General features: G+C 34.7%; 1 protein-coding gene across 2 annotated transcripts in view; it reads left to right on the top strand.

Moving 5' to 3' along the window:
• The window catches only part of Hmbox1 (homeobox containing 1), a 157353-nt gene that overhangs the window by 87509 nt on the left and 47940 nt on the right, over positions 1-21904 (top strand). For both annotated transcript variants that reach the window (XM_026398848.2, XM_026398845.2), the window contains exon 5: positions 14574-14684. In XM_026398848.2, the coding sequence (XP_026254633.1) occupies positions 14574-14684 (111 nt within the window). The remainder of the gene's footprint in view (positions 1-14573; positions 14685-21904) is intronic.

Raw genomic sequence — 21904 nt, 5'->3', positions numbered from 1 at the left:
AAGGAATACAAATTTATTTCTCATAGTCCCAGGAGCCGGGAAGTCCAAGATCATGGCATATCATTGTCAAGGCAAGTAAGGATTTCAGTTTGAGCATTCAGACTATAGCAGTTTCTAGGTATCTTTCCTAGTTGTTAAATTTTATTGTTTTTACAATAGAAGTACATTTAATAGATATATATATCTTACCTGCATCTAGTTCCGCAAATATAAGAATTTGTATTGTCAAGTTCTGAACTGTTTTTAGAAATGTCCTAAGTATATTCAAATCACTTTGCTTTTTTATTCATCTTTAAAATGAAGGATGAAAATATTACACATGTAATATAGTAACTTCTTTACAGAGGTATAAAAATTAATATATTGATCCTTTTTCTAACCAGAGAACTCAGACCAGATAATAATAACTAACTAAAGTGTTACTTTACTTCTTTAAAAAATATTTTTTTCTCTAAAGTAGATTAAGGTTCATAGCAAAATGAACATAAAGTACAGAGGTTCTCTATATACTCCCTGCCCATCTCCCATACAAACCTTCCCTACTTTTACCATCCAGAGTGTTGCATTTGTTAGAGTCAGTGAACCTATACTGACATGTTGTTGTCAACTGAAGTGCAAAGTTTATATCAGATTCCTTTTGGAGCATTGTACATTACATAGAGTTTGGATAAAATGTCTGATTACATGTATCTGTCCTATAGAATCACACAGAATAGTTCCACTGCCCTAAAATTTTTCTGTGCTCTGCCTATTTATACCTCCTTCTCCCTCAGCTCCTGACAACCATTGTTAATAATTCTTTAGAATGTCATATAGTTGGAGTCATGGTATACAGCTTCAGATTGACTTCTTTCACTTAGTAGTAATATCTTGAAGCTTCCCTGTGCCTTTTCATAGCTCAATAACTCATTTCCTTTCACTGCTGGATATTTCCTACTCTAGCTATGCCACAATTTATTCATCTACTGGAGGACATAATGTTGCTCTCAACTTTTGGCAATTATGAATAAAGTTGCTATTAAAAAGTAGGATTTTTTTCCAAATTAGAAATAGAACGTGAACAACAGACTATAGAAATTTCTATAATAATAATCACATATAATTCATCTTGCTCATTTAAAAAGATCTTTATCAGTTCTTACCTTGTGGATTTTATCAGTTTTTAAGTAGATCTCCAGGACTGGGGATATAGCTCAGTTTGTAGAGTGCTTGCCTCACATATACAAGGCCCTGTATTCAATCCCCAGCACCACACACACACACACACAAAAAAAAAAAAAAAAATTAAGTAGATCTCTGGCTTGAAGGCTATCTATCTATTATCTATTTACAAAATTGCCATGTTTCTACATGTGAGATATATCTGTCTCCAAATTGAATGCTTTCATTTATATTAGAAGAAACCTTTTCACATTTTCTTTGGATGGACTTTATTTATCAACGTTATACCTGTTTTTACAGAATATGTGTTGGAATTTTCTCATATTATACCCTCTGTAGAATAAGAACAGATGCTGTTCTGTGGTTTAAAAGTTTTTACTTTTAATCACACATGGTGGCGCATGCCTATAATCCCCAGAGATTTGGGTGGCTGAAACAGGAGAAATTATCTTGTTAATTCTTACTGTTTAACTTAAGGATAGATTTTAAATTGAATTTATATCAGTGGCTACACATAATTTCCTTTTTTCTCCCCTTTTGCAGTATTAGGGATTAACCCAGGGGTGCTCTACCATTAAACTGTATCCCCAGCTTGTCTGTCAATTCTTCCTTTTCTCTTTTCTTTTCTCTCTCTTTTTTTCCCCTCTTTTCTCTTCTCTTCCTCCCACCCAGGGTCTTGCTGGTCACTTCCAAGCCTGGCCTCAAAGTTGGGATCTGTCCTAGGATTACAGGCATGTACCACTCTGCTGAGATAACAATTTGTTCTATCAAATCATTATCAATACTATATTTTATAATGAATAGTTACTAAATCTAGTTAGGTAAGGCACTGAAGCTTGAATTAACCAAACTGCGCTAGGGTCCTTCATATCTGAGAGGCCTATAAAGTTTTAAAGTTGCTCAATTTGGTGGGAGGGAGCTTATATAAAAGCATTTAATATTGTAAAATAACCCTCAAGTTAAATTTTACTGTTTTGCTTGGTCCTTAGAAACCCTCCATTGCAAAGTAGTTTTTGTAGGGCATTTTATTCCAGTTTGTCTTATTTTTCCAGAAGATGAAAAATGTTTCTGAAACATTTGAGGGCTGAGTGCTGTGTGTTAAAATAATTAATAGACCTAATAATATTAAGTATGAAGAATATTTCTTAAACCATTGTTTGGCCACATTTTTTCAGTCTGACTTAGCTTCATCATTATGCTAGGTTCCTAGCAGAATAATGTGTGGCCATGGAAGTGAGTTATAAGTAGCCAGTGGCTCTGTTTTGTGCTTGTGTGCACCCTCTAAGCTAAGCTTTTTTTTAAGAGAGCTTTTATTTTTGGCTGTAATTTATTTAACACTTAACTAAGTGCTAGATGCTGTGCTAACTGGTTTGTATATTTGAGAAGCAGGTGTTAACTTCCCAGTTACAGATGAGAAAACCGAGACTAAAGGAGATTTGACTCATTTTCCCAGCTTCTGCACCTGGTTGTTACTTGTTTTGTTGCAAAACCAGTTTTTCTTAACATAGAAATTCAGTATAGAAAGGAAGTACAGTATGGTGGCAGGAGCATGACTTTGACAGTGGACTGTCTGGATTTAAAGTCTGATTTCAGAATGTAATTACTAGTTTTTTAACTTTGGATAAGTTATTAAATAAATGTCTAAAAAATTTTTCTACCCTGGACAGATTCCGTTGAAATCACCATTGTGCTCTACTGGAGAAAAGATAGCCTTTTTAACAAATGGCGCTGGGATAATTGTAGAAGAACGAAACAACCCCTTTATCTCTTACCTTTATCTCAAAAATCAATTCAAAATGAGTCAAAGATCTTAGAATTAGACCAGAAACTATGCAACTTTTAGAAGAAAACATAGAGTCAACACTCCAGCTTTTAGACATAGGCAACAACTTTCTCAGTAGGACTCCCCAGAGCTCAGGGAAGTAATGGTAAGAGTAAATAAATGGGACAGTATCGAATTAAAAAAACTTCTACACAGCAAAGGAAACGGGAATGTGAAGCGAGAATCCATAGGAGAAAATTTTCACTAGCTACTCTTCTAATAGTGGATTAATATCTAGAATATATAAAGAGCTAAAAAGAAAAACTTTACACCAATTAACCCTATTAATAAATGGGCAAATGAATTAAATAGAAAATTATAAAGAAATACAAGTGGCCAACAAATACATGAAAAAAAATGTTCAACATTATTAGCAATCAGGGAAATGCAAATCAAAACTAAACTGAGATTTCATCTGACACTAGTCGGAATGGCAGTCATCAAGAATTCAAGTAATACTGGAGAGGATGTGGAGAAAAGGAACACCTTTACACTTTGGTGGGATTGAAAATTAGTCCAACTATTATGGAAATCAGTATGGAGGCTCCTCAAAAGACCATAAGAATTAGAGTCATCTTAATAGAGTGACACATGATACCCATGTTTATAACAACACAATTCACAATAGTCAAACTATAGAGGCAGTCTAGGTACCCATCAATGGATGAATGGATAAAGAAAACATGGTAGGGCTTTCTGTCCTATAATAAAATAAAGGTTTTCTGTCCATCTATAACCACAACAAAATTTTTATTTTTTTTAATTTTTATTTTTTAGAGAGAGAGAGAGAGAATTTTTTAATATTTATTTTTTAGTTCTCGGCGGACAAAACATCTTTGTATGTGGTGCTGAAGATCAAACCCGGGCCGCACGCATGCCAGGCGAGCACGCTACCGCTTGAGCCACATCCCCAGCCCACAACAAAATTTTTTAAAAAAAGAAAGAAAGAAAATGTGTATGCACACACACACACACACACACACACACACACACACACACACACACACACATATATATATATATATATATATATATATACACTTTTATTCAGCCATAAAGAAAAGTGATATTATGGCATTTACAGGGAAATGGATGGAATTAGAGACCATCATGTTAAGTGAAATAAGTCAAAGTCTGAAGGTTAAGGGGTATGTATGTTTTTCTCTCATATGTAGACGCTAGAGAGAAAAAAGGGACAATAAAGGTGGGAGTGAGGGCTGGGGATGTGGCTCAAGCGGTAGCGCGCTCGCCTGGCATGCGTGCGGCCCGGGTTCGATCCTCAGCACCACATACCAACAAAGATGTTGTGTCAGCCGAGAACTAAAAAAAAAAATAAATATTAAAAATTCTCTCTCTCTCTCCTCTCTCACTCTCTCTTTACAAAAAAAAAAAAAAAAAAAGGTGGGAGTGAATCTCATGGATATCAAAGGGAGATCAGTAGAGGAAAGGATCCAAGGGGTAAGCGTCAGGGAAGGAAGGAGGACATGCTGGTCAGGGATATTGGCCAAATTATATTGTTATATTGTGTGCATGTGAGAATATGTAACAACAAATCCCATCAGTGTATACAACTAATAAAAAATGGGGGGTGGGTACTGCCAAGCATGGTGGCGTAAGCCTGTAATCCTAGCAGCTGAGGTAGGAACATCAGAAGTTCAAAGCCAGCCTCAGCAACTTAGCCAGGCCCTAAGCAACTCAGTGAGACCCTGTCTCTAAATAAAATACAAAAAGGGCTGGGGATGTGGCTCAATGCTTGAGTGCCCCGAGTTCAATCCTTGGTACTAAAAATACAGAAAAGAAAAGTGGGGCTGGGGGTGGAATAAAATTCTTTAAGAAGATTGGGAAAAACAGTTTGAGCAAATTTGCCCTACCAGATATAGTAAAATACACTGTTTGGTTAAAGTAATGCAGAGTCATGTTGTCAGATAGATGAATGTATCAATTATACAGAACTGAGCTCAATAATAGATCCTTGAAAGGAAATTCAACTTAAATAAAGAAAGCATTTTAAATCTATAAGGAAATAATGTTTTCTCATGTATTATTTGTTTGAAAATGAACAAATAAAATAGATTGTAACATCAAACCAGAAGAAATTAGTTTCTGTATGCATGCTGAAAATCTTATACTATATTAGAAGAAATTATTGACTATTTTTATTTGAGGTAGGAAAGCCTCCCTGCGAAAAGATAAAGTTGGATGGATTTAATTGTATAAAAATTTTAAGTATATATCTAAAAGAGCACTCTAGACAAGATTCACACTGAAAGTTATTTGCATCATATAGAGCAAAAGCTTGGTATCTATGATATATCAAAAGAACTCTTACAAGTTTTTATGAAGCAGCAAATAACCAAAACATTTTCAAAGATTAAATGTATGAAGAAAGCCAATACAGTGACGTACCCTTCCTTGTAATCCCAGTGATTCTGGAGGTTGAAGCAGAAGAGATTGCAAATCTAAGGCCAGCCTCACCAACTTAGTGAACCTCTAAGAAACTTAGTGGGATCCTGTCTCAAAATATAAAATTTTAAAAATGGCTAAGAATATACTTCAGTGGCAAAATTCCCCTGGGTTCAATTCTTAGTACCTAAAAGAAAAAAAGAGGGAAAAATGTGAAGCCTCAGAAAAATAAAACAATTTCATCGTAAGATAACGGGGTGTTTTTTGTTTGTTTGTTTGCTTGCTCATCAGATATCAAACTTTAGAAGATTGAGGAACATTGCTAACCCTCTTCTGACCTCTAACTCCTCTCAAATAGTAAAGATAATTAAAACAAACAAACAAACAAAAAAAAAACTCTATCTTTAAGGAAGCAGTAACCATTGAAATAGACAAAACCAAGTAAGAATTCTGGATCAAGCCAGTTGGGATTTCACTTGCCTTTAATCTCCTCTGGAAGGGAGGCTGAGGCAGGAGGATTACAAGTTTAAGGCCAGTCTCTGTCTCAGCAACATAGAAAGACCCTCAGTGACTTAGTAAGACCTTGTCTCAAAATAAAAAAGACTGGGAATGGAGCTCAGTAGTGAAGCCCCCCCAAGTTCAATTTCTAGTACAAAAAAGAATTCTGGATCAAAACAAAGGAAAATGATGAGCACTAACACCTGCTTATACCTAGAGAAGGAAATAAGTTTCCTTATTTCCTGTTTGTGAAAGTGCTTCACATGTATAAGGCAAGTGCTCTGAGTCACAACCCCAACCCAATCCATGATCTTTTGTTTAAAAGTTAACTGTCCAAGAGAGTAGACGAACAGAAATGGAACATTTTTGTATAGATACAGTTTAATATAGAAATCTCACATTCCTCCTTAGTCATGACTCAATCCTCCAACCCGCAACCCCCGGCAAGTATTACTTGACCTCCTGTCTGTGTAAATTTACCTATAGACAAACTGGTGGATATTCATATGCTACATAGAACTTTTGTGTCTGGCTTTCTTTCACTTAGCATAATGTTTTCCAGGTTCATCCCTATTGTAACCTATATCACCAAGTAATATTCTATTATATAGATATGCCACATTTTATTTATCTACTGTGAAGAATGCTATGGACTTTTGTGAGTAAATTCTCTGGGAAATATATCCAGGAATGTAATCACTGGGCCATATGGCAATTCTGTATTTCATGTTTTAAGGAGTTGCCAAAACTTTCATTCTATAAACCACTTACCAATGTATAAGGGTTCCAGTTTCTTCACATCTTCACCAACACTTTATTATAGTTATCCCAGTGCTTGTGAAAATGGTATCACCTTGTGGTTTTGATTTGCATTTCCTTAGGGAAATGACCATGTGGAGCATCTTTTCCTGTGCTTATTATTCAGTTCCTATATCATCTTTGGAGAAATGTCTAGTCAGATTATTTATTTTTTATTGGGTTGTTTATTTTTTACATTGAATTTTAAGAGTTATTAAATATTGTAGACACAAGTTCATTATTAGGTATAGGCTTTGCAAATATTTTCTCCCAATCTGTGGGTTATCTTTTTATATTCTTGATCTTGTTCTTTGAAGAACATAAAATTTTATTTTGATAAAGTTCATATTTTGTGTTGCTTTTGATTTTGGTGTCACATCCAAGAAACTATTGCCTAATCATAGATTGTGGTAGTTGAAGTAAAGCTTGGGATCTTCCAAGATCTTTCCTGATCATTCCCATAGTAGTAGGCATGTGCACAGCTCTATTCATGTGTGTGGCCTTCTAGATGCCTAGGAATGTGTCACAGCTTTTTGAAGACTATCATGGATACCAGCTCATTCCTCAGCTTTTCCTTTTAAGATATTTTTATCTCATTACCTCGGTTGTTATCTCAGGCCAATGCAGTGTTAAACAATTGTCACAGATTGTTTTCAACAAAACACTTTCCATCTTCCATGAGAAAAAGGCTATTCACACCAAGTGACATCTGAGTCAGGGCAGTTAAAGTCAAGCTGTGCAAATGGGGATTTCCAGAGAATTGCCAGACAGGTCAAATAATGACAGTCCTTTGAATGATGTTTTGGGGAACTCCAGAGCTTTTCTCTCCTCTGTGGCTATTAGGCCACACCTGGTTTTCATAGTGATTTCAGGAATGTTGATTTTCAAGTCTATTGTGGCATTGGTGTGATGAATGTGGGTGGAGGTCAAGTTAAAAATATAACATAGTTGTTCTTAACAAAATTAAATATTTTTCTTGATTAATATCCTTGGATTGTTACAAGCCTTTGATTTCCAGAGTTCTGAAAAAGTTGATTCTGACAATTTTTGCCCGTGTTTCTGTGGAAAGGCATCTTTTGCTCTCTTTGCTTTTATGGGAGTAGCTTTTCAGAGGTCTTTACTATTCTCACTTATCTCTCCATTTCTAACAAATTTTGAAGGAAGGTTGACCCTCTCCCCATTTTTCCCCTGTAGAATTGTCCTGTAAGATTATAAATGGGATACAGAAATTTCAAGCATAAAAGGACTGAAGAGTCCAGCACCAGTAAGCTTGTATTTTTACTGGGGCTAGGAGTGTAGCTCAGTGGTAGAGCATTTGCCTAGCATGCACAAGGTCCTAGGTTTGATCCCCAGCACCTTAAAAACAAACAAACAAACAACAACAAAAAAAAACCCCCACACTACTCAATGATAAAATCTTGTGCCCTGAGAGTTAAATTAAAAATATGGAATTTAGGTATTTACTGAAAAAGGTGACAGGTGGTATCTTTTAGTGGGCATAGAAATAATCTGTATATTGATTTGAGAAGTGGTCATCTACACATACATGTGCCAAAACTCAGACCTATACACCAGAGTTTACTGGTTGTAAAGTATGTCTTAATTTTTAAAACAAAGTACAGGATTTAGAAAACAAAATACATAGGCTGGGAAACTCTATGATAAATCTTGAATCCATTTAAACCTAGAACTGTGAATGAACAACTATGGTAACTATGACTCCAGAACAAAAATGTAAATGTTGACTATGTAAAAATGTCTTTTAAGTCTCATGAGTTGGGTGTAAAGGCTATGATAGAGATGAGGGAAGTAAGGTGTCTTCATTATCTATTGCTACATAAAAATTTATCTCAGAAGTTAGCATCTTAAACTTTTTTATTTTCTCACTCAGTTCTCAGAAATCCAGAAGCAGAGGAGTAGATAGGTTGTTTGGGTTTTTTGGTGTTTGAAGAGGTTGCAGGTATCTGGAGGTTTAAATGAGGTTAGAGGATGCTCTTCCAAGAAGGCTTACTTGTGCTAGGTGCAATGGCACATGTCTGTATTCCCAGAGGTTTGAGAAGCTAAGAGAGGAGATCACAATTCAAGACCAGCCTGGGCAATATAGGGAAACCCTATCTCAAAATAAAAAAGGCTGGGGATGTAGCTCAGGGATAAAGTGCTCCTGGGTTCAATCTGTAGTACTGCAAAAATTTGAGAAAAGAAAAGGAAGAAAGCTAACTTACATGGCTATTAACAGTTCTTTGCCACATGCATCTCTCCATAGAGCTTCTTGAGTGTTCTGAGTATTCTCACAAAATGGCAGCCAGCTTCCCCACCACCATCTAAGAGAAAGCGCAAGTTTGAGGCTGTAATGTCTCTCATGTCCTAGCTTCAGAAGGCACAGACCTTTATTTCTGCTATATCTATTGTTCATACAGACCAGTCCTGCTGCAGTGTTTGAGGGGATTGCCCAGAAGTAGGAAGACTGGAGGCCGATTAAGAATATCTTAGAGGGCAGTTACTGCTGTCTGCCCATCTCCTCAGTTTTTATAGCCAGGAACCGCTGGATACTATCCAGAAGTTTAAAAAAGTAATGTGTTCCAATCACGTTATTTTTTTTTTTAACTAATTTTGCCCTTGCTTTAGTGGAACTTCCTTTCTCATATAGAAACTGTTGCTGAAGTCCAGTACGTCTTTTATTTTCACTTTAATTTAAAATGTTTCTTTCATTACTATCAAAGTAAGTTTTATGTTTTTACATTTTAAAATCTGTCTGTAGTATGATCTCATTTCAGTAGTTTTTTCTATATCATTGTATTATTGTTTATAATAGTAAAACATAGATTGTGTGGACATGCATGCGTGTACCCGAACACACATGCTCCCATGCTGGGTGTTACTGGGGATTAAACTGGGGGCCTTGTGCATGCTAAGGCAAGCACTCAACCCCTGGGCTACATCTCCAGCTCCTTTTATTTTATTTTGAGACAGGTTCTTGCTAAATTGCTGAAGCAGACTTCAAACTTGAGATCCTCCTGCTTCAGGTTCCAAGTAGCTGAGATTATTTAGGAATGAGCCACCATGGTCATCTTAGATTAAGTATTTTAATCAATGAATGTATAAGCTGTTACGTGGCCATTAAAATGAGATGTATATTTTACCACATGAGAAAATTCTAGGACATTATAAAAGGAAGTTACTTATTTATTGTGTATATAACTCCAAATGTATGTGTATGTATGTGTGCAAGTGTGTATATACATGTATGTTTATGTATTCCATCATGGGGAAAGTATTGGTGGATTTACGCCAATAAATAAGGATACCTGTAGGATAGGGAATATTAAGAGGCTGGGGAGAACAATTTTTCCTGTAAGTTTGTGACTTACTTGAATTTTTATAGTTTCTTGTGTGTTTGTCTATATATTTAGTACTAGGGATTGAACCCAGCAGTGTTTTACCACTGAATCACATCCCATCCCTTTTTATTTTTTATTTTGAGACTGGGTCTTGCTAAGTTTCCCAGAATGGTCTTGAAATAGAGATCCTCCTGCCTCAGCCTCCCATGTTGCTGTGATTACAGGTGTGCTCCACTGTACCGGTCAGACATTGTGTTTTAACTTAAATATTTTAAATGTAACTTTGGTTGCAGTACAGAAAATAAATTATCAAGTAGAAAATTTCTTGAAGAATGTTTTTCTTCTTAAACTGAATTTATCTACTGATTAAAAAGGAGCTAATTACATGCTTCATATGTGATTTGTTCTTTTCATCAACATTATTGCAACTTTCTAGGAAAGAGAGGCTAAAATTCCAAACTGCAGGAATGAAGATTGGAAAGAACACAGAATTTTAGGAAGAACGAGTGATTAGATATAGTAAGCAAAGTAAGAGTTAAGGAGAAGAATGAAGATCAATTTCACTGGGAACACAGGAAGAAGAGCAGATTAAGAATTAAGATAATGGATTAAGCCAGGCACAGTGGTGCATGCCTGTAATCCCAGCAGTTTGGGAGACTGAGACAGGAGGATTCAGAGTTCAAAGCTAGCCACAAGGTGTTAAGCAACTGAGTGATACCTTGCCTCTAAAAAAATACAAAATAGGGGTGAGGATGTGGCTCAGTGTTGAGTGCCCCGAGTTCAATGCCTGGTACTAAAATAAGAAAAAAAGATAATGGATTAAATTTACTATATTGAGGACCTGTGGGAAATTCTCATTGATGCTATCTATAAGATGGTTTGAAACAATAGGTCTGGTCCCCAGAACGTCTTTGGTATGACTTTTAAAATTTCATTTTATGGTGAACTTTTTTTTAATTGTTTTTTTCCAATGTGCATTTCTTTATTTTCTGATTTAAAATTTACATAAACTAACATTAATGAAGGTACTGTAATATTGGCATAAAAATGGACATGTAGAAAAAAATGGCACAGAATACTGAATTCAAAAATTGACCCACACATACATGGATTGATTTTAAGTAGGGGTGCCAAGGTAATCCAATGGGTAAAGGACTTTCCAACAACTGATGCTATGCTAAAAGAATTGGACTTCCATATTAAACAGCAACAACAACAAAACCAAAATTCCTTGACACTTACTTGCACCAAATAGAAAAATGAAATTAAGTGATCAAATAAATAATATAGATAAAGCATGGATTTATAAATAGTAAAATACAGCATCCAAAATATAAAAATCTTTACAGCTCAAAGTAAGGGAAAAGTCATTTTAATATGTCCTAAAAATTCAGATATTGCATGAAAAAGTAATGAGATTAGCTTAAAATGATACAAAGCTCATTCTCTGAAGTTAATAAGAAATCACAAATTAATAACAACAAAATTTGAGGTATTCACAAACAGAAAACATTGTTAATTAATAGTGCATTAAAGAAGAAATCACAGGGAAATTAGAAAATAATTTGAAATGAATGAAAACAGAACATGAAGGAATTCAAGTTATTCAGAACATATTAAGATGACATTTTTAAGTTATAATTGTTGATAATTGCAATAACCAAAGGAATAATGTATAGAGTAAGAAAAGATGCTTAAAGCGGGAACCCTGGGGCCCTTGGGGGAGCCAGCAGAGCAGCACCTGAAGCCACTGACAAGTTGCCTTGGAGGAGATGTATCAGTATTCCGAGAGTGAAGATGATGTGAATGGTCAGTTGTGTCACACTCCACAGGAAGTGAGAGAAAAATGAAACATTAAATTTATAATATAGTATTACACTTTGAGAATGGATTATGGTGGAGAGCCCTCTAGTGGAAGGGAGTCTGGTATTTGTACAACTGGAAAAGGAGTTTAACTCAGAAAATAATGTGAGTGTTGCTTGCATAAAAGTGTTTTCCTCTTGTGAATACAATGGGATTATTTTCTTACTGGAAAAAAATTAAGCAAGGGTTAATTTGAGTCAATGTACACAGATTATATATAAAATTTTTCTGCTCTGTAAAAGGTAGAAAGGAAAAGGATTTGAGGAGGTAAAACAAGAGATTTTCTTCAGCAATGGGAAGAAGCAGGTAAGTCAGGGAAATATCTGCTATAGCAAAGCTTCTGGTAAAGAGAAGCTGAAGAAACTCAGAATACCAAGTTCTACTGAAGTTCCAAACCAGTCTCACAGGCATGAGTTAAAGGAAAGTTGCACAGGCTACTAATAAAAATGATTATAAAATATGTCATCCTACTTTTTAAAAATTTTTTTGCAGTGTCTCTTTTGGAAAAACCGCCTGCTTTACAGTTCATTTTCTACATTTTTTATATAAAACTGAGATAAGTTTATAGGAAAATTCTTTGTTTTCTCCTCATACAAAAGCTGAGGATAGGAAGCTGCTGTACATTTACCTTCTTTTTCCCTTTGTTTTGTTAAATTGGTAATTACACATGTAGAAAATTGAAGAATAATATATTTTTAAATAGTTTACATTGCTTACCTAAAAGAGTAGAATTGGATAAGAAAGGCAGAAATTAACTTCTTTTTGTAACTCTTTAACTTAATTGCAATCTTTATAAAACAATCAAATATGTAGTATTTAGGGTGAAAAGCTAAAGATTAAATGAATGCATATTTAGGAAAAGGTTATGAAAGCAATATAGACGTAGGAATGTTAGAAAATTGATCGACTTTAAATTTTTGTGCATATTTGGTTATAAATATGCAAATACAAGAGTACCAAATACAAATATTTTTGCATATTTGTTACTATACCAAATAGAATATAGATTACATAAAATTATATATCCATAAAAGTGTAGTTTTTTACTTATATCATGAGCAGCTTTTCCATATTAATATATATCCACTTAATTTAGTTTTTGAAACTATATAGAATTTTTTAAACTTTTTGGAGAAACTTCTTTAAAATTAAATATACATATACAGAATAGGGTCCAGGTTAATGACTTTTAACAAGTGAAGGCACCCACATAACCACAACTCCAGATAAGTTAAAGAGCACTGTTGGGCACATACTAACCTTCCTCATCCTGCCTCCAGGCATCTGTATTGGTAACCAGTATTATTCTGATGGCCATCATCTCTGTAGCTTAGTTGTGTGCTTTTGTTTGTTTTGTTTTATTTTACTTTTTATAAGTTTAATCCTGGTTGCCTATGGGGTTTTTGTGTATGAGTCTAACTTTTTATGGTCAATATTATTTTTGTGAGGTTTCTTTGGGTGGTTACAGATAGCAGTAGTTTATCATTTTTCTATTTAATATAGAAGTCAAATGCATGTATGTCACAATTTATGCCTTCTACTGTTGATGGATATGTAGTTTTTCTGAATCGGGACTATTATAGATAATGCTCATATATGAGCCTTCTCATCTTTTGAACATACTTCTATTGCATAGGTATACATTTCTGTGGGCATTTCTAGGAAGCGCATTGTTCAGCATATCTTGTATAAACTAAGCATTAGGATACTGTCCAAGTATTTCCCCAAATGGCTCTTATTTTACCCTACATGCAGAGATCCATATACTCCATGTCCATAATTTTTGCTAACATATGAGGATTGTAAGTTCAAGGCCAGTTTAGGTAATATAGTTTTGTCTTTCCTTATATTCTTTCCTTTTGCTAGTTATATATTGAATTATGCATTTTTTTGGAGAATCTATAATAACCAGAATAAGCATGTAATTCTCATACTAGTAAGGTTCAGATGTGCTTTTTTACTTTCAGATGTGGAGTTTTTTTCACATTTCTAACTAATTGCTGTCAAGCATTTCCTGGTGATAGCAGAAAACTATTTTTTTCTATATTCTGTTCCTTTATTTGGGGAAATTATATGTGCTTGAAGAACATTTTTAGCTAGTGAGGTTTCTTCAGAGGTCATATTTCAGCATAAATCTAAAAGTCTGCCAATTCTTACTTCTTTATGCTAATGGTAATGAGTCTAAAAATGCCTAAATGAATTAACAAATAAGCCAAAAACCTTATTGAAGACAGTATTTTCAGTGACTTCTCCTTTCCCTGCACCTAAATCTTTTTACGAGTATCAATAATAAATGGGAAAACTTGCTGACTTGATTTTTTTCCCCACTCAGAATCTGTTAAAAGTTTTAAACCAGAGGTGGGTGGAGGGCACCCAAATGTAATCAATTTCTGACAAATAACTGGAACATAGGAATCTCTTCATTTATTTCATATTTTATGGACCTGGTTTGAAAATAAATTTTAGAGGGCCACTGTGAAGTCTAGGCTAATAAAATGTTTTTTAACCTTTAGTAGATAATTTCTGAGTATTTTCTAGCCAGTGCAGTCAGACCACTGTTGAGGACTCTGCTCAAGTTTCAGCCTCCTGACAGAGTCACTTAAGAATAAAGCTCCCAGTGACCCAGAACCCTCAGTAGCTTCACTGTTGTTTCACTGCCCCCCACAAAAGCTGTTTTTCTCTCTACATAGGTATCAGTCAGAGCCGGATCTCTCATTGGCTGCTGCAGCAGGGATCAGACCTGAGTGAACAAAAGAAAAGAGCATTTTACCGATGGTATCAACTTGAGAAGACAAACCCTGGTAAATATCATTTCCTTGTGCTTACTTCATCTGAAGCAAGGCAAATGTATGAATTATTTCACTGAATCCACGTGTTCATTCGTTCAGTAAGGTAGTTTCCTACTTTACTATTGGTTCTTTTATGCACTGCCCCCCCCAAAAAAAAAAACAACCATATACTTTTAACTGTAAAATCTAAGCCCTGACTGTAATAGTTGTTAGTCTATTGTTTAATATTTTCTAGTCTTGTTCATACCCTCCTCTAAGCTACCTCTTTGCTTCCAGCTTATATGTTAACCTAGCAGCCATAGTTTAAAAGAATGATCAGGAATGTCAGTGGCTGGTTTCCTTTTTCCCAACCATAAGTATACATATAAAATTGCACATATTTTATTATTTTTGGAAAATTGTGTTTTAATTTGTAATATCAGTTTAATATTTGTATTTATTTTTAATAAATCTTAAAATTTATAGTAATATAGTAAAAATTAATATAGTAAAAATAATCACTGTATTATATCCAGTGATCTCTGTTAATGATTTACTGTTTCTAGTTGTAATGACTTCTGGGTAATGAATATATCTTTGGATTTTTAAGATGAAACTGCTCTGATGACTCCCAGGAGCAGCAGTAGGTTGGAAAGCTGAATGAATCTTAAGGAAAAAGAAGATCACAAAACCTTGTGTTTGGAGTTGCCAAGAATAGGCAAGATACTTTTAACAAGTGATATATAAAGTAAAATATGAAGTCATGGGACCGACTGTCTCAATCCACACATTGTACTGTCTGGTAGCAGTGAGCCTGCTCTCAAGTATAAACTTATCTTTCATAATGCTGCTGCCTAAAGCCTTTGCACAGCCTAAATCACCCATTGAAATATTGCATACCAATAGCACTAGCTTTGAGGTGAAAATAAAGAATGCTCTAAAGCATTCTTGTGTGTGTTTGTGTCTGTCTATGATAAGATTTTTCTCTCCAAAAATTACATTCTCAATCCAGAAGACCCACACAGTACAAAACAGAATAGACTATATCAATCTCTATGCAATGAATTTTTAAAAATTTATTCTGCCAATAATTTCTGTTTGAAGTGTCTTAGATGTAACGGAAAGTTAAAAGACTAGGACAGTAAACACCTTTTTACCTCTTCTTAGATATAGTTGAGAATATATTGCTGCATTTGCTTTATCTCTATAAAATAAATTTTAAGATTTATTTGTGTCTATTTAGCATTCATCTCCTAAAAGCAAGAGTCCTTTCCTACATAACCACAGTCTCCATTATCACACCTAATAAATCCACATTATCTAATATTTAATCCATTGCCACATCTCCCTAGTTGTTGTGAGAGTGTCTTTTGTAGCTCTTTTTTTTTTTTAATAAATAGAACCTGTTTTAGGTTAGCAAAGTTAGAATGCTTCCTTAGACTCTTAATTCTAATCACCCAAACTTTTTTTTAATTGATTTTTTTTATTCTAACTTGTTATATATGACAGTGGAATGCATTACAATTCATATTACCCATATAGAGCACAATTTTTCATATCTCTGGTTGTACATAAAGTACAGTCACACCATTTGTGTCTTCATACATGTATTTAGGGTAATGGTATCCATCTCCTTCCACCATCTTTTCTACCCCCATTCCCCCTCCCCTCCCCTTCCACCCACCCTTTTGCCCTTCTCGAGTTCTTCTGTCTAATCCTCCTATGCTCCCCCTCCCAACGCCACTATGAATCAGCCTCCTTATATCAGAGAAAACATTCGGCATTTGGTTTTTTGGGATTGGCTAACTTCACTTAGCATTATATTCTCCAACTTTATCCATTTACATGCAGATCCCATGATTTTATTCTCTTTTATTCCTGAGTAATATTCCATTGTGTGTGTATACCACATTTTTTTTATTTATTCATCTATTGAAGGCAAACTTCGTTTTTATTTTATTTTTTATGTGGTGCTGAGGATCGAACCCAGCACCCCGTGCATGCCAGACGACCTCGTTACCGCTTGAGCCACATCCCCAGCCCATGGGCAAACTTTTTTTATGACATAAATTTTTTTAAGCCTTATAACCACAGAATATCTCAAGTTTGCAGTTTTTCTGAACTATATATTTTCATCACTAAATAACTTTTTTCTTTATCTTCTGTATTTCCTATACACTGGAAGTTAGAATTAAAGACTTTGTTAGATTCAGGTTGGATATTTTGGTCAAAAGTACTTCATAGATTATGGGGGCAGGGCTGTACTAATGATGGCAATTTATATTGAAACACATTAAAAAATAAAACAGATTGACAGAGAAATTGATAGATACATGATGAAGTCAGTATAGTAAAATGATTAGGTGAAAATGAGTATGATTTTCACTTACAAAATTGTATTGATGTATATTTGAAATTTTCTCAGTATTTAGATACCTCATGTAGTCACTTATCACAAGGTCTGTGATGTTAAGTTATAACACTGCCCATATGTTAAGCTTGACCATTTCCCGTTAAGGTGGGGACCATCAGATCTTCATCTTACAGTTTATAAACAATCTTTAGGATGACATTTCTTGTTTGTTGCAGTGCTTGGGATTCAACCCCATGCCTCATTCGTGCTAAGCAAGTGCTTTACTACTGAGACACATCCTCAGCCTTCTAGGGCAACATTCTGCCACTGGGTGAACATCCTTTTCTGCAACAGCCTTTTATTGGTGGTTTTAGCATTCCTTCATGATCCTTTTCTAAATTACTTCTTCCAGTGGAGGTTGTAAAATGAGATAATCTATCATTCCTTCAGCATTTATTAGCTTGAGAGTTTTTCTATAAAGAAGAGCTTTCATTTTTCAGATATTTTCTAATATCTACATACACAAGCAAACCTCTCAAAATAGATTCATTTTTGTTGTTTTTAGTGTGGAGTCAGGGAGGCACAGGGATGGGAGACAGAGTAGGTGAAAGAACAGTTTGGGTTCAAATCCTAACTTCTTTTTTTAATATATTTTTTTAATTTTTAAAATTTACTTATTTTTATGTGGTGCTGTGGATCAAACCCACTGCTAGGCAAGCACTCTACCACTGAGTTACAACCCCAGCCCTCAAAATAGACTCTGCTGTTGCCACTGTCATAAGACCCAAGGCAAACACAGTCTAGGAAAAATATAATGCAAATAGTATATGTAATTTTAAATTTTCTAGTAGCCACATTTCAAAAAGTAAAAATAAATAGAGAAAATTAAATTTGATAATATAACATATATAGCCAGTATGTGATCATTTCAGTATTTAATCAGTATTTTTATTTTTTAAACATTTTTTTTGCTTTTACATATTTGTATATGCACACAATATAAAAATATAATTTGACCAGTATCACTCCTCAGCACTTCCCCCTTCCCTCTCTGCTTTCTACCCTCTAGTCCTTCCTCCACTCATCCCATTTTGTTTAAAACTTGAGAGTTCTCTCTTCTTTCTTTCTTTTCCTGATTCAGTATATATTTTACACTTAGAGAACCTATTTTCAACCAGCTACATTTCAAGTGCTTAATTGTCATGTGTCTTGTAGTTACCACATAAAATCAGCACGGTTTTCAGATATAGTTGAAACAGTACTTCAAACTTGACACTAAGCAGTCTTCCCAAAAGATATCACTTCTCCCATGATTCACAGCAGAACAAGTTAGATGAAGAGGGTTTAGCTAGGAAAGCAAGGAACTGTGCCAGGTGGTGTCATGAATCTAGTCACATTCTAGACAAGGGGTTGGGACCACCAGGAATTGGTGACCTCCAGGGAGACTACCCAAGGAGCTATTAGGGTGGTCTGGCATGTGTAGGGCAGAGCAATGAAGAACTTAGAAGGACACGACTTAGAGGTCAATTGTGCCAGTCAGTCAGCCTCCACAAAAGAAGGGTTTTTTCCTATTCTTTTGGCACTTGATACAGAAGTAACATGACCTAATCATAGATGTTGAGGCTAAATTCCCACACTGAGGTTTCAGGGCTGGCTTCCAGTCTCAGGCAAAGACTAGTATGCTAGGGATAATTAATTCACTGGAAATAAGAAGGAGGACTAAGGTACAGCTCTCAGGCGCAGCAGCATTGTTGCCAACCAATCTGATAGCACTGTTGACAGAGGAAATCCTCCTTTAGAAGTGCAGGTGTTAGCACTGGGCTGATAGTGTTCTTCTAAAGCTGGGTTTTTAAAAATTGTTCTGTTTTGTTTTTAATCTTACTTCCTGTTTAAATTTACCTTGGAACTAAAGCAAATTTATCTTGGGAAATTGAAGGAAGTTAGGCACTGAAATGGAGAAAATGGGAAAGGACTAAGAGCATTCGAATATTGGAGGCCATGATTAGGATCTTTGTTCTTAACAGAGATGGTGCCTCCTTGTAAGAGTAAGTTCCCCTCATTGTATACATTTGCTTTGCAACAAACTGGATTACTTTGTCCTTTTTAAAGGGCTTTCTATTTATTTTGTTTAAAATCCAAATCTATACGGTTCTCTTCAGTCACGTTTTCTCTAGGATATAATTTAGAGGTAGCTGAAGAGACAAGGATAGGTTTTTGTCAATTGGTAGTTTTTATTATTAAATTAAAGTAATTGAATATTAGCCACTGGAATTTAAATTTTTCTATGTATTTTCACTTTTAATGTAGGCAATAATATGTGACATATAATTCTTTCTGGATAAATGCAGGGTTTTGTTGATTTTAAAATAACCTTTAGGGCTGGGGTTATAGCTCAGTGGTAAAGCGCTTGCCTGGCATATGGGAGGCACTGGATTCGATTCTCAGCACCACATATAAATAAATAAAATAAAGGTCCATCAACAACTAAAAAAATAATATATTTTTTAAAAAATAATCTCTAGGCTGGGAATGTGGCTCAAGTGGTAGCATGCTCACCTGGCATGCGAGGAGCGCTGGGTTTGATCCTCAGCACCACATAAAAATAAAATAAAGATGTTGTATCCACTGAAAACTAAAAAAAATAAATAAATATTAAAAATATCTAAAAAAAAAAACCTTTAATTTTAGCTAAAGAATAATATTGTTTGATCTTACTCTGAATAGTTGGGAGATACTATTATGTTTGGGTAAAGAGAACTTGAATAGGGTGAATATTTTAGCTTACCTACTCTCTGGTCCATAGTTGCTTATAGTACCTCACATTCTTTGCAAGTCATTTACAGAGATGATTAGAATCCATCAAAATGTCCCTTAGTTAATAACTGGTTCAATTATAGGATATCTGAACAACTTGATGCTATCAAACTGTAGAGCTATTTTTTTAAAAACACTTTATGAATTAAATTTATATGTGGTAATGTGAAATTCAGAAGTTAAAATAGAAAGGTACAAAATAGAACATATGATACATTAATGTTTTGTAGAGGAAACACATTTGCAGGTATGCGCTTACTGAGGTGTAGAAGCTCTCTGGGATGGTATACTAGGGACAGTTCTGTGGGAACTGTGGACGGGAGCAGAGTGGGTGGCAGGGAGACTGTTAACTGAATAGCCTCTTCTTATCTCTCTACATTTTATACCATGTACTTGTATAGCACATTTGAAAAATACATATAAAGTAAAATGAAAGAAAAGGGAGAGAGAGAGAGGGCAATAAAAATCAAATCTTCCTTATTATTTTCAAGTTAAAACAAAGGAACCCAGGTTCATATGGTTCAGACCTAATGCTCTTAAAAAGCAGTTCGATTGAAAATAAGATGTCAGTGGTTTTTATTAATAGGTAATTCTTTTATGTCATAATTTTTTTTCTGTCCAAGCTACGACAGCTCATTGGGGGGAAATATAAACAGTATCATTCCTTTGCATTTATTATGAGGAAAAAAATGCAAAATTAAAGAAAAATCACAAAACAAAAAAACTACCTTTCCTCTTTGCTTCTATAAATTTAAGCATTTAGAAAAAAATATTTGTGTACTCTGTGCCTCTTTTTTGGCCTTAAAGCTTTTCTGTTTGTATACTGTGGGTGAAGTTCTATTTTTCAACTACTTTACTCTGGATACATTTGGATTTTCTTTTAAGGTCCTCTTTATGAGACTTCAGCAAGAAAAAGAACAGATTGGAATTTAGGTTATTTTTACTGATAATCCAATAACTATAAGTACAGTGTAATTCTCTGATAAACAGACCTGTCATGAGAATTTCCCAGCATAACCCAAACCCTGCCAAGGTTTATATATAAAATATGCTGATAGAAACTAATCAGATGGATTTTATCTGTTTCTTATGAAAACATTTATAAGAAAATGCCAATTTTTAAAAGAAGCAAGTACTAAATTCAGTGTAGGTGACGTCAGAAAGCCTCCTTATACCAAAATTAAGCACAATAGTCTTTTCCCTTGTCTAATTTAAACATTACTATAGCAGACAGGGCTTGTGAAGTACCTCTTGGCTCATGGCTCTGATTTGCATACATCTACAGAAAAAGTTTGCCAAGGGGCTGATTCCACAAGCATATGAAGTAAATGTGGAGACCAGAAGAAATGTCAACTCCTTCACATGTGGAATGTCAGAGCTCCTGGACACATTTATGTGATGTGGGAGAAGATAAGAATTACCTTGGGAAGAACTAGTTCCTATGGATGGAGCAGTAATGGCGTGTTTGTCAGCCTTCATTAGCAGATTGGTAAAGGCATATCCAGATAGAACTCTGATAAGTGAGATAAGTTAAGATAAACAAAGAAAACATTTACTAAAATTTTTAAAATCTGTCAGAAAATTATGAAAAGGCTTTTTTGTGATGGTTTTAGATTTGGTAGATGAAAGTGCATAATTTTGTTGTAATGGGAATACAGATATAACATGGAAAGAAATAGGTAGCACACTTTTATTTCAAGGCCCTTCAGCCAGTTCAGAACTCCTCCCTTTACTCCATGGGAGTCTTGGGCTTATTTTCACTGTTCCTACAGTCTAGTTTTTGTTTTGTGGGGTTTTTTTGGTTTTGTTTTGTTTTGTTTTGTCATTTTTGGACTAACCCATTCTGGGATTATTCATTGTTCTCTATTTTAACCAAAGAAAGATAAGCAAGGATTTCTAGAAGAAATTTGTGTTTATTGGAGTGTTTCCAGAGTGCTTCTTTTACTGTTTTTAACATCTGCTACATTAAAAAAGAAATGGAGCAGGGGGCAGAAATCTTAAAAAGCAGTGTGGTATATTATTAAGTATGCTTACAAGTTCGAGATTATTCAGTTTCTACCTTCTGTGTATAAATCATCTTAATTTC

The sequence above is a fragment of the Urocitellus parryii genome, chromosome 14, assembly GCF_045843805.1.
Source record: "Urocitellus parryii isolate mUroPar1 chromosome 14, mUroPar1.hap1, whole genome shotgun sequence".
Taxonomy (NCBI): domain Eukaryota; kingdom Metazoa; phylum Chordata; class Mammalia; order Rodentia; family Sciuridae; genus Urocitellus; species Urocitellus parryii.
The sequence above is the reverse complement of the archived record's forward strand: the minus strand, read 5'-3'. Positions and strand labels throughout refer to the sequence as shown.